This window comes from Schistocerca americana, chromosome 1, assembly GCF_021461395.2.
Source record: "Schistocerca americana isolate TAMUIC-IGC-003095 chromosome 1, iqSchAmer2.1, whole genome shotgun sequence".
Lineage (NCBI taxonomy): Eukaryota > Metazoa > Arthropoda > Insecta > Orthoptera > Acrididae > Schistocerca > Schistocerca americana.
The window spans coordinates 1,160,484,161-1,160,498,908 of NC_060119.1; the positions used below are offsets into that span (position 1 = coordinate 1,160,484,161).

General features: G+C 40.3%; 1 protein-coding gene across 1 annotated transcript in view; it reads left to right on the forward strand.

Annotated features, from left to right (window-relative positions):
• Window positions 1-14,748, forward strand: part of LOC124551788 (ionotropic receptor 25a-like) — a 250,148-nt gene that overhangs the window by 95,879 nt on the left and 139,521 nt on the right. The window contains exon 4 of the mRNA XM_047126467.1: window positions 8,100-8,303. Coding sequence (XP_046982423.1) covers window positions 8,100-8,303 — 204 coding nt within the window. The remainder of the gene's footprint in view (window positions 1-8,099; window positions 8,304-14,748) is intronic.

Here is a 14,748-nt window from a genome sequence, read left to right on the forward strand (position 1 = left end):
ATTTCATCATTATAAATGCACATGCACCTATCAACCAACAAAACAGAACAAAAGTTAACAAAGTGGAAGATTTTTGATAAATGCTAGAACACAAAACATAAAAATTACCAAAAGGACATATCAAAATTTTAGTGGACGACTTTAATGCAATACTTGGCAAAGAAATAAATTTTAAATCAGTAGTTGGAGATTATCCAGCACATGAAAGAACCAACAGAAATGGGGAAAGACCCATAGATTGTTGGGAACAATTTAACCTAAGACTAATGTCTGCTTTTTCAGGAAACTTGTAAGAAAGAAGAAAACGTGGGTATCACGTAATCCAAATCAAGGTGAATATCAATTAGATCATGTGGCAACAATGGCTTGTAACTACGAGGAAATCTCGGATGTCAGAGTGAGGAAGGGCCTAAACATAGACACTGACTGAAATAAAGACGCTGTTCAACCGATCAAACCTAAACCACAACCAAAAAGATTTTCAAGAGTAAACACTAAATATCTGACGCAAAATCAGGACAAATTCTGTGATACAATAAACACAATAAAAATGGATGATTGGGAAGAACTTAAGGAAACAATGCTAGAGTCAGTTAAAGAAATGGGACAACCACAAAGAATACTAAGACACAGATGGTAGAATGAACTGCGTGGTGAAGCAATTGACAATCGACTAAAGGCATAGAAAAAATGGAACAGCAATAAGAAACATGAATATGGGGAAGAGTTTAAAGAAGAAAGGAAAAAGACGGCAAAAATCTTCAGATCAGTGAAAAGAAAATACGACGAAGACAGATTAGAAGAAATGGATTCAGACTTCAAAAGGAACAACACTAGAGACTTCTATAAGACTTTCAAAGAGGTTTTAACAGAATTTCAGTCACCAAGTTAACATTTTATAGGTAAAAATGGAAATTTGGTTTTAAGCAATAAGGAGAACTGCCAAATTTTAGCTGAATGCTTTGAAACTCTATTAAATTGTGAAGATCATAATGACAGATTACAATTTCTAAAACCACAACATGAAAATCCACCATTGGAACCACCTACAGTAGAAGAAATAGAAAAGATTATCAAAGCATTGAAGAATAACAAAGCACCAGGAGAGGATGGGATAGTAGCAGAAATGTGGACACTAGGGGAATTATCCATATGGCCGAAAATTCACAAAGTAATTTCTTAACATTAAAAACATTTTTGAGAGTGAGTGTGATCTGGTAGTCAGGGAGAGGCAGGATAAGGCAAGGATTGTGGATGGGGCTGTAATCAGCTACTGTTGGTTACAGTAAACTCATACACTTTATTTGAGGAAATAATTTTCAACAATCATTTTAAAACAGTTTACTACACTGACCATTTAAGGCCTTACTAAGAAAGAATTCAAAATTATTTGTTGGCTGTAGGCCACAAGCAGCTTCAGAATAGTCAACAGCTGGAGGCCTGAATTACAAGGGAGGAAGGCAGTTACACGTTAACAAATACTAATATATTTTCTTCTTAAACAATCAAAAGTGTAACAAGCTATAGTAATGGGTGAAGGCCTTAATAGGAAGGAATTGCAAATTATTTGTCAGCTGAAGGCCACAATCAAAGTTACACACAATCAACGGCTGAAGGCCTGATTAAGGAAGAAATCGAAATTATTCATCAGATGAAGGCCACAAGCAATTTCAGAAAATTCAATGGCTGAAGGCATGAATTACAAGTGAGGAGGGCAATTACATGTTAAAACATTAGGGTGAATTTTAAACAATTATGACAACTTGACCAAGTAAGACAAGTGATCCACAGACAGTGCTCCCTGGATCGACCTGAGGAAGGTAACTACAGCTGTGTGAGCGGTGAGACTGACAGCCAAGAGCAATTTTCACCTAAGGAGGGCAAGTCACACTAGAGACGGTTTAAATGCCGATCAACCTTCTTAGCAAATCCACCTAACGACAGATAACCAGTACAACGATGGAATAACTCAGGCGAGAGCGAAGTGAAAGACAGCACTGCATCTCCAGAATCCGGTGTCTAAAACACCAAAAGGCAGAAGGAACCACTATAACCAAGGTACACAAGGAAAACAATTATCCATACCCCAATCAAGCAAGCTGTAAAATTACGTGCCATGCTGGACAACATCTGCAAGATGAGGAAAAGTACACTGCTGCAAATTACGCTAACCTTCAGGGCAGGTAACCGGGGCGTTAGCGGCCACTAGGCAGTAAGATACCGCTGGTTGCACTTCAACAATAATAACACTAAATTCAAACTAATATCAAGCAGCAGAAGGCGGCTAATAGCTTCCGCCAACCTGACAGACTCCATTTGTTGCAGTTGGTCTCACTGACCCTAGGAGCAGATACATGCAAACAACAGCGAGATCTCAAACGGTAGAGGTTTCACTACTGGATAAGGTTCGCTCAACTTCAAACGTCCTGGGTTCGGTCGTCGGCTACAGCCCCTCGATCCGACAGTGGCTGCACGCTGTCAGCGGTCCCGGCCTGCCCTCGCACTGCGGACCTCCCCGCTGCTCTGTCGGAAGCCGAACTGCCTGACACACACGACGACTCAGAAATACAAGCGGTCGCACCAAAGATAGTACCACAGTACTGGCTATCGATAACCGCTGCTGCTGCCACTCGTGGACAAACAATACTAGCAAAGTCAGTGGCACCATTCACACAAGAAGGAAACGAGACGTCACTACTGCTATTACAAAACGCCAAGTTACGAAAGGCAAGAACGCGAGCCGCACATGGCTCTGAGAGCTATACATAATAAAAATACAATAGTTACTTTCGTAGAGTTCAAGAAGGCCTACAACTCATTTGACAGACAAACACTATTCCAGATACTTTATGAATCGGATAGACGAAAACACCAGGAGACTTGTGAACAAACGCTCACAGATACATCAAGGATTAAGTTTCAAGGCGAAATTTCTGAACCATTCAAAATCAAAACAGGAGTTCAACAGAGAGATGGACTGTCCCCAATTCTCTTTAACTTGGCTTTAGATAAAACAGTAATAACATGGGAGAGCATATTAAAAATAGAGGCACAAATGGTATAAGCATGGGCCAAGGAAAGACGAAATTTGAAGTTAAATGTTTAGCCTTTGCGGATGATATGGCATTGATAACTGACACCCAAACAGACGCAACAGTTATGCTTGATCTGTTACAGGAGATTGCTGAAAAGACTGGGCTTAAAATAACCTATAAAAAACTGAGTATATAGAATACAAACATAATACAGAAAAGTGTATGAAAATAAAGTATGGAAAAATTAAAAGAGCTGATAAATTCATATACCTTGGGGAGTGGATCCAAGCCAATAAGAAAGGACAAAAAAGTTAGGATTTGCATATATATTAACACAAAACTCCTACAATAACAAATCAATGTCCATACAAGCGAAGATTAGACATTATAATTCAGTTATTAGGACACAAGCAACATATAGATCAAAGTGCCTAACATTGAATAAGAAAGGCGAATTAAGAAAACTTGAAAAAAGAGAAAGAAAAACACTAAGAAAAATTCTAGGTCCTGAGAAAAACAATGAAAATAGGTGGATTAATAGGAGAAATGAAGATTTATATAAAAATACAGAAAGGATCACAGATTAATTGAGGAAGAGACTGCTAAAATTTTAAGGACATTTAAAAATAATGGAAGAAACATGGATTACAAATAAAACTTTTAATTACATTAGTAAGCTGAAAGAAACTGTAAAATGGATAGAAGGAGTAAAGAAAGATGCCAACAAAATAGGTGTTACAGAAGAAATACTATGTGCAGGAATCACTTCAGGCTACTGATAGAAAGTGCAAACTATGAAGAAGATGAGCCAAAACCTTGACCCAAGAGAGTGTGGACATATAAGCAGAGACAAGAGAAAAAGAAACACCATAAGTCTTTGTTGTATATGGTCCATAGGTAGCCAAATTCATATATATATATATATATATATATATATATATATATATATATATGAATTATACAGACTGAAGCAATCAATGAAAAATTTAATGAGGCCTGCTCAATACTCATGTGGTAACCACTATGCCACCCTGGCAGAGTGGCTTTGCACAACTGCACAGACTGTCCTGGAACACCTCTCTCCTCAAACCAAATTCCCACTCACACCTCGTCCCTCTTTGTATTCGCCATAAGCTTAAACAATGTGAGGTGTGAGGCGTGAATAGAAATTGGGATTGAGGAAACAGTGTACTAGAATAGTCCACACAACTAAGCGCAGCCACTTTGCCGGGGTGGTTTGCTGGTGAGACCCCTGTTCAAATCTCAGACTTGGTACAAATTGTCATTCATCTTTTCAATCTCCTATATACATCAAAAATTTTTAACCTCGCTTTCATCTTCAACTAACATGAATGAGATTCATTGTAATTAAAATATTATTCAAAGTGAATACTGTTTATTTTAGATAATAACGGAAACATGTGGAACTCAACAAAACTCCATACTAAATACCTAAATAATTATGAGAACAATGCCATTAGAATGTGAATGCATAGGTCATTGCCAAACGTAGAGCCAGTACTGCATCAAGAAAAATGTATAGTTGCGTTGTTGTCATGAAATAAACAACCACTTATTCAATAGGGTAGGGTGTTAACATATTTTAACGTACTCTAGACACATCATGATTCGAACCTACTAAAAATAACCAGCAGTTATCTTTATTTGTAGAAGCTATGGTGATACTACGATAAAACGTTTTCTTCAAGCAGATGTTGACATGTAATGGGAACATGCAGAAACAAAAACAACATCCACAGAAAGCACATGGTGTAAAGTGTACACTGCTGAGCTAGGAAAAATCAAAGGTGGATGTGGAGTATATACTAGATAAGGACTGACAAGGTTAAGATCTTACTACTGCTGAACTTGGAGTGGAACAGGGACAGCACTTTCCTTGCACTTTTTTTAGATGAAGGACCCAGACCATCCCATTCTCTGGATGGATGTATGTGACCATGGCTGTAAGCTACCACAATTGACATGGACTGGCCAGAATAAAACCACAAGAGCTACCTGCAGACAGGCAGAGCTCTGAGACTGGTATGCACGAGAAACTCTTGCTCCGACACGTCAAATGCTCGCTCAAGTGGCTAAATAGCAGGTATGGGTCAGTTGGTTGCCGAGTAGTGTACGTCCAAATGTCAGCTTTTTGAGGAAACAAATTTAAAATTTGAAGTAAATTACGACACTGCAATAATTTGTGAGCTTTCAGTCATTATGTTACTATGTATAAATTTACTGTTGAAACGTTTTAACTGGAAACACCCTTTACAGCACATGCAGCCTACATTACGAAACATTTTAGGTGGTATGAGTTTACCTGAATGATACCTGTATGATTCGCCACTGTTTCACAAGCTTTTTTCACTACCACATTGATGTCTATCATGTTTTATAACCTTTCTCGGGCATGAAATAACAGCAGTCACATCCATATTTTAGCAGTCTTTAACACACAGCTACGTTATTTTAGTTTTGAGCAACACAAGCATAATAACATGGATGTCTCACATACAACAGAACAAGGGCACACAACTAATTAAGGTTATCAGGAAGTAGAAGCAGACCTGACTACCATGGGCACTTGGATGTACACCAATTGATGGCAAAGGCACTAGCAGCCTCCTTCAGCGTAATAGCATTCAGCGCTCTCTGTGTGTGAACTACTGAACTGGGCCCCAAGCAGCTTGTCAGACACAAACATCTACTTGTCTAATAAGTGGTGTGAGCTCAATTTTTGTGACTTACACCACTTGGCAGCCAACCTGCCCATATATCAATGAAGCGGGACCTTTTTAAAGGTGGGAGGAATCACCCCTGCCACATTGTCTCTTTGTCTGTTACTAGCAGCCTCCTTCAGCGTAATAACATTCAGCGCTCTCTGTGTATGAACTACTGAACTGGGCCCCAAGCAGCTTGTCAGACACAAACATCTACTTGTCTAATAAGTGGTGTGAGCTCAATTTTTGTGACTTACACCACTTGGCAGCCAACCTGCCCATATATCAATGAACCGGGACCTTTTTAAAGGTGGGAGGAATCACCCCTGCCACATTGTCTCTTTGTCTGTTACCCTTCTAGTGGTGATAGCAGTAACATGAGAAAGGACTGTATACTATTAGTGTTTTAGAGAATGGGGTTTTAGTGGCGCTGAGTCCATTAACCCCCTCCTTAGCACACCTCAAATACTTTTATTAGTGAGTTTTCTCTTGCTGCACATGATAAGTAACTTCTGAGAGCACTCAGCCAACATGGTACCACACATCGGAGCTTAGTGCGGAGGCCACACAGAATACCGTGGCCAGTAGATGTGAAGATGGCAGGGTACACGTGGGGAGAGCAGTAGTGGTGGGGGCTGTGGACAGGCGCTGTAGGGGAAATGCCAAGCGCTAGAGGGGAAGTACTGCTCTAAACCGAAGCCTACACTCACATTTGTTTGTGAATATTAAGTGGGCCCCCTCGGCACCCGTATTTGTATGGTGACCATTCAAAAAGATCTGTCATCTCTACTTTGGTTACTATCTAAAAAGAATTTCACCAAAAGTGCAGCGATTTATTTTCGTCTGACTTGTAAACCATTTGTAACTTTCAGAGAAGTGTTACGAGTGGCGAATTGTAAGTAAAACCTACGCATTTCTCTTGTTTCTATGTTCAAATTTGCTTCTTTTGCCAAAATCTAGCGGAGTTTACGGAGTCTCACCCCACTAGTATTTTGTACAGACGCAACTGCGAGAGAATTCTGAAACATTGGTTTAAATTTATTAAGTGAGGAGCTGAGGAAAAGTAAAGTCAGTATCTTATAAAAAAGCACATCCTTGGCACAATATAAATGTGTAATGTCTTCACTTATGTTTTTTCCAAAACCGATGTCATTTCTTGTTTCACCAGCTATCGATAACCCTTAATACTTACATTCTTTCACCGAAAAAATCTTTACTTAGTGCAGTAACATGGTAGATAATGAAGTTTTGCATAATAATCATATGGCAAAATACTCTCATCTTTGGGTACTATCATTTCCCAAAACCTCATTTCAATATCTTAAACCATTTATGAAGCATGAGGAATGTTGTGGATATTTCACTCTCGCTTTATCGCTGGCGTGGCGCATTCGCAAATGAATGTGCTACATCTGACCAGTTTTCTCGAGATTTGTGACAGATAGAAGTCTCCACTTCAGTCTAAAGAAAAATTTAATATGTTAGCGATATTTTATATGCAGCAACATATTATGTAATATGCACCAAATGCAAAATCATAGCGATGCATATTTTTCATTGCAAACTTTTTCTAATTTCGCGCAGTGTCTTACTTCCATGTAAATATCACAATAACTATGACCATTAACGAAATGATGGGAACCTCATCATGAACCTGGCATATAAAGCTATAAGTAAAAAATGAAATTTTTTTACCGAATGTTTTCGTAAAATCATTTGAGAAATATTGCAGGGTGTGCGCCATGATTCTGCCATTGCCGACCAGCCGAAAGGCGTCAAACAATGTGGGGATCTCCTTCCGTACAAGCGAGTGAACTCGCCCAGCGCTTTCGACGTAAACTGGTCAGTATGCATCGGCCAAAATACCCTCCGTGGACACTAGTTTCCGTTGCCCAATGGTGTGCGACTAAGTAGTCCACACACAACATTGAGTTTAATGCTGAGTTATCTGCTCTGAGAACTTGGCTTTTCACAAATGCTGTAAATTCTTAATTGGCACAGGACATACCCCTGAAATCATACTTTGACACTTTGAAGAACTTTCAGTGAGAATTTTACAATATTCCTTGATGTCCCATTTTAGTATCAAACATATAAATAAAATAACAGCTCATACACAGGCACTTAACTTGTTCCTATGCTCAATCAGTGAGTGCCAAAAGAAGAGAACTGTAATACAGAATGTTACAATAGATTCATGCTGATTTTCTCTCGTTCTAAAATAGTTTAATGACGAAAACATTTCGAGTGGCCCTCCACTGATACCTCGTAATAGGTTGTGCGTGGTTTAAACCGCTGTGGAAGTGCGGAAGTGATAATCTAAAAATGTTCACCGGCACAGTGTGCGGGGAACTGGCGGTGGGCGTGTCTGCGCTGCTGGACGCCACGTGGACGGGATGGCGGCGCCTGCGCGACGAGGCGCAGCACCGGGGACTCCCCTACCTCCGCCTCGACGCCACGCTTGCCAACCTGGTGGACGCCGTTGACAAGTACCTGCAGGCGCGCGAGGCGTCTGATGCAGCACTCATATTTCACACAGAGGAAGGTACAGTAAGTTACATTTTCTGTCACCACTGAAGTAGACTGCAGAAACATCTCTTGTTTACACTCAAAAACTACGTACCTGCTACATTAGCCGGTTTTGATCACATTCTCACTTTATAAAAATGTCTTGTAATACTCATAATTTTCAAAATTATCTGTCAATGTGTCCGAGATAGGTGATGCTTGTAGAAGGAATTGATTCAAACCATGATACAATATTGAAAAATATACCCGTATAAAATCTTGAAATATCCCTATTCTAAATAATACTATCCTGAGTAATAACTGCATCGTCTAGTGCCAGATAATAGCCACTATAACCTTTCCCTGGAATAACCTTTATGAATCAATAAATAACAGTCAGAACTCCTTTAAAAGAAGCAAGTAAATTGTAATTAAAGTTAATTACAAATTTAGTAATCAGTTATTTCCTTACTGGTAATCAGGAACTCTGTCTTGTCTCTTTATCTTGTACAATCCATGGTAAGCTTACATTTTACATCATAATTAGTTGTAGTATATTCCACATCTTCTCCAAAGTCAGACGAGTATGATCTGTCTCGATAAAGAATTTTGATGCATTATATAGGGTGTATCCGTAAGAGTGCGCAAAAATGTAGCAGAACATGGAGGATTCTCCACTGAAGAATTTGAGGTAGGAAACCTGGGGTCGGAGAAGCCAGCTTAAGTAGATAGCAGGAAAAAAACCACATTTCTGTGTGCTTTTTTATGTACATTAGTTAACTGCATTGATACAATGAACGCACAATTTGTACTGTATCTTACAAAATGTGCTGAAACTGACAGTTATCAGCCTCAATGTAAGCGTGACATCGGCGAACAAGATTCTGACGCACCGTGACAAATATCCCTGGTCTGTTACGAATCACATCTCAGGCAGCTACAATTCTAGCAACTAATTCCATGTCCGTATAGACTGGGATCTCATACAGAAGTGACTATAGATAACCCCATAGGAAATAATCAAGGCGATCCAGGTGACCTTGCAGGACATGGAATGGGACCTACTCTTCCAATCCATCGACCAGGAAATACAGCATCATCACTTCCTAGTAATCAGGCTCGTCCTCCTTGTTTTCTTGCACGAAATAAAAAATATACATAATTAAACTTGTGCACATGTTAGCTGTAAATAAAATGGAAAACAATAATGCTAGACAAAGCAGCAGACAAGTTTATTTCCATATCTCCTTAACCGGCTTCTCCGACCTCAAGTTCCCTACCTCAAATTGTTCAGTCAAGTGTTGTCTAAGTCCTGTTACATTTTTGCACGCTCTTATGGAAACACCCTGTATAATGCCCAGCTTTTGAAATTGCTGTACTTATTTCACGATGTACTATACATGATAGTTCCAATTCCAAGGAAAACAGATGCTAACCAAACTATCAGTTTAATAAGTCACAGTTGCAAAATACTAACACGTATTCTTTACAAAAGAATGGAGAAACTGGTAGAAGCTGACGTCGGGGAAGAACGGTTTGGATTCCAGAGAAATGTGGGAACACCAGTGGCAATACTGACCCTTCTGCTTCTCATAGAAGACAGGTTAAGAAGCGGCAAACCTACGTTTATACTGTTTGTACACTTAGACAAAGTTCTTGAACATGTTGAATGGAATGCTCTCTTTCAAATTCTAAACGTGGCAGGATTAAATTCCAGAAAGCGAAAAGCTGTTTACTACTTCTACAGAAAGCAGACGATAGTTACAAGAGTGGAGGGGCATAAAAGGGAAGCAGTGGTTGAGAAGGGAGTGAGACATGGTTGTAGCCTATCCTAGACGTTATTCGATCTGAATATTACGCAAGCAGTAAAGGAAACAAAAGAAAAATTTCGAGTAAGAATTAAAATCCAGGGAGAAGAGATAAAGATTTGGGGTTTGCCGATGATGATACAATTCTGTCGGAGAAGGCAACGGACTTGGGAGCGGAGTTAAAGGGAATGAACAGTGTTTGAAAGGAGGATATAAGATGAACATAGATCTTTCGAAGTAGAAAGAATATAAAATCTAAACTGACAATGGCAAGAAGAACGTTTCTGAAGAAGGGAAATTTCTTAATATAGAGTGTACATTTAAGTGTCAGGAAGTCTTTTCCGAAAGTATTTGTATGGAGTGTAGCTATGTGTGGAAATGAAACATGGCCAGTAAACTGTTTGAACAAGAAGAGAATAGAAGCTTTTGAAACGTGTTGGTACAGAAGAATGCTGAATAGTAGATGGGTAAAGCTCGTAACTAATGAGGAGGTACGGAACAGAACTGGGGAGAAAAGAAATTTGTGGCAGGACCTGACTGGATGAAGGGCTCGGCTAGTAGAACACATGAGACGTCAAGGAATCACCAATTCAGTATTGGAGGGAAGATGTGTGTGTGTGTGTGTGTGTGTGTGTGTGTGTGTGTGTGTGTGGAGGGGGGAGGGGGTTAAAAATCGTAAAATGAGACCAAGAGATGAATAAAGTAACCAGATTCAGTCGTCGGACTGAAGACCACAACACTAACATACCGTACACTTTCTGATCAAAAGTATATGGACGTCCCTACGTAATGCCTAACTGACCATTAAATGATTGCGCAGAACGGACCTGCCAGTATAAAAGTATATACTGACACTAGAGAAACAATAACAGCACGATTGGTTGATCAGCGAAGCTCGATAACTTCGAACAAGCACTGGTCACTTAATGTCACCCGAATAACAAGTCCATCAGGGGTATTTCAGCCATTCTAACGCTGTTAGTGATGTGGCTGTGAAATAGAAACGCAAAAGAACAACCATGGCTAAACTAAGACTAGGAGGACCTCTTGTACTGATGGACAGGGACCGCAGAGCATTGCTGAGGGTGGTTGCAAAAAACAGCATGAAATCAGCACAAGGACTCTGTTGTTAGTTCCAAAATGCTACAAGCAGCCTAGCTAGCACAATGTCTGTGTGTATGGAATTAAAAAGAACGATGTACAGTGGGTGACCAGCTTCTCGTTAGATGGAGTAAAGAACGGCACCACTGGACAATGAATGACTGGAACCGATTCATGAAGAGTGGTGAATCACGCTGCACTCTTTGGGAATCCTATGGAAGGGTTTGGGTTTGCATGGAGAAAGATAACGTTCCATCATGTGCAGTGCCAGCAGTGAAATACAGAGGACACGGTGTTACAACGTGGAAGTGTGGTTCCCTTATTGTGCTTAAGACAACGCTAAATGCAGAATCTTATGGACACCTTTTATAGCAGTGTGTACCGTGTAGTTTGGAGGAACAAATCTGAGACAACAATTGTATTAGCAAGACAATGCCCCATGTCGTAAAGAAACATCTGTTTGTAGGCAATAACATACCTCAAATGGCCTGGCCCGCCGAGAATCCCAACCTGAATCCAGTGGAACACCTTTGCAGCTTTGGAACGAATGCTCCTAGCTCCAAACACCAGCGTTTAACATCAGTACCATTTCTGGTTTCATCTCTTGAGAAAGAATGCGCTCCCAGTCCACGACAGACATTCAGGCACCTCACTGAAAGTGTCCGAGGCAGAGCTCAAGCCTTCACAATGGCGAAGGGTGCACACATCCCATATTAACGTCCACTAATAGGTGTTCGGATATTTTTGATCAGATAGTGTATACGAGGTGTGGCAATTAAATTGCACATGTGTCTTCCATTGTTCAACATAATGCTGTGGGTCATCCACTGACACTCTCTTGAACAGTTTACCTCTAGCATTGTAGAGGAGTGTACAGAGACTTACGTAGGTCCTTCCCATCTTCCTTTATTATTATTAGTAATTCACAACTATATTCCGTTTAGGGTCAACGCACTTTGTAGCGTGTCTGCACACTGCATCCATAAGGTGAGCTGCAGAAGGGTCTGTATAACTTTCTAACACACCTTTATCGCGGTAGAGAGAATGGGGAAATGCCTGCTCGCTCTTCGTTTTGCAGACCTATGAAGGAGTGGAGTGCATGACAAGAATCCAGTGCCGTACCTTCCCTCATGCTTTTAGCCTCCACCCTCAACTTTCCACCCTATTACACGCCCAGAACACAATTTAGATATTATTACACTTCTACTGCACTTAGTGTACTTAGACGTGGTACACACATTTCGTATTTATTCTTAACTCACTTCATATAATAATAAATATAAACTTTATACAATTATAACATTGCCTTTATGATCTGAGATTTTTCGTTTCAAGGAACGCAGAAACTATTAGTTTTTCAGGAATAGGACCTTTTTTGGTGATGAACTCTCAAGGACTTCGCCTGAAGATGATGTGTACGGATCTCACTGAAACGTCGCGATAAGACGAAGCCAGCACTCGGCTGATCAGATCAAGATATCATTGGATCAGGCCGAGGAATTCTGCAATCACATAAGACTTTTTTTGCAGCAATATGTACTGTGGGACATTTTTTCTGGATGCCGCAGTTTTCGACATACTCAAGAAAAACATAAAAAAGTAACCTCTAAGCAACCCCCATGTCCACTCCTACAGTCACATCCACTGGTCAGGATTTTTAGTTTGTTGATCATGACCGTCCCACCCACAACTGTACAAAAATTTGCAACTGTACGAATCCCCCCCCCCCCCCCCCCCCCGCCTCCACCCTGTGTATCAGGGAACTCAGTCTCATTCTTCCGAAGGAGCAGCCGCCTCATTTTTATCTCGGCTGTCGCGTGCTTCACTTTATACACAATCATTTCTACCTCTGTCTTACATTGCACATAGTCACAGTTGCCATACGCAATAAGTTCGGGAGGGTCCATCATAGACACGTTGAGATTACGTGTTGGTGTTGTCGTGGTCTTCAGTCCAAAGACTGGTTTGATGCAGCTCTCCATGCTATTCTATCCTGTGCAAGCTTCTTCATCTCCAAGTAACTGCTGCAAGCTACATCCTTCATAATCTGCTTAGTGTATTCATCTCTTGGTCTCCCTCTGCGATTTTTACCTTCCACGCTGCCCTCCAATGCTAAATTGGTGATCCCTTGATGCCTCAGAACATGTCCTATCAACCGATCCCTTCTTCTAGTCGAGGTGTGCCACAAATTTCTCTTCTTCTTAATTCTATTCAGTACCTCCTCATTAGTTATGTGATCTACCCATCTCATCCTCAGTATTCTTCTGTAGCACCACATTTCGAAAGCTTCTATTCTCTTCTAATCCAAACTAATTATCGTCCACGTATCACTTCCATACATGGCCACACTCCATACAAATACTTCCTGACACTTAAATCTATAGTCGATGTTAACAAATTTCTCCTCGAAGTTAACAAATTTCTCTTCTTCAGGAACGCTTTCCTTGCCATTGCCAGTCTACATTTTATAGCCTCTCTACTTCGACCATCATCAGTTATCTTGCTTCCCAAATGGCAAAACTCATTTACTACATTAAGCGTCTCATTTCCTAATCTAATACCCTCAGCATCACCCGATTAAATTCGACTACATTCCATTATCCTCATTTTGCTTTTGTTGATGTTCGTCTTATATCCTCCTTTCAAGACACTGTCCATTCCGTTCAACTGCTCTTCCAGGTCCTTTGCTGTCTCTGAGAGAATTACAATGTCATCGGCGAACCTCAAAGTTTTTATTTCTTCTCCATGGATTTTAATTCATGCTCCGAATTTTTCTTTTGTTTCCTTTACTGCTTGCTCAATACACAGATTGCATAACACCAGGGATATGCTACAACCCTGTCTCACTCCATCCCAACCACTGCTTCCCTTTCATGCCCCTCGACTCTTATAACTGCCATCTGGTATCTGTACAAATTGTAAATAGCCTTTCGTTCCCTGAATTTTACCCCTGCCACCTTCAGAACTTGAAATAGAGTTTTCCAGTCAACATTGTCAAAAGCTTTCTCTAAGTCTACGAATGCTACAAACGTAGGTTTGCCTTTCCTTAATCTATTTTCTAAGTTAAGTCGTAGGGTCAGTATTGCCTCACGTGTTCCAGCATTTCTACGGAATCCAAACTGATCTTCCCCGAGGTCGGCTTCTACCAGTTTTTCCATTCGTCTGTAAATAATTCGTTTTAGTATTTTGCAGCCGTGACTCATTAAACTGATAGTTCGGTAATTTTCAGATCTGTCACCTGCTTTCTTTGGGATTCGAATTATTATATTCTTCTTGAAGTCTGAGGGTGTTTCACCTGTCTCATACATCTTGCTCACCAGATGGTAGAGTTTTGTCAGGGCTGGCTCTCCCAAGGCTATCAGTAGTTCTAATGGAATGTTGTCTACTCCCGGGGCCTTATTTCGGCTTAGGTCTTTCAGTGCTCTGTTAAACTCTTCACGGAGTATCATATCTCCCATTTCATCTTCATCTACATCCTCTTCCATTTCCATAATATTGCCCCCAAGTACCTCGCCCTTGTATAGACCCTCTACATATTCCTTCCACCTTCCTCCCTTCTCTTCTTTGCTTAGA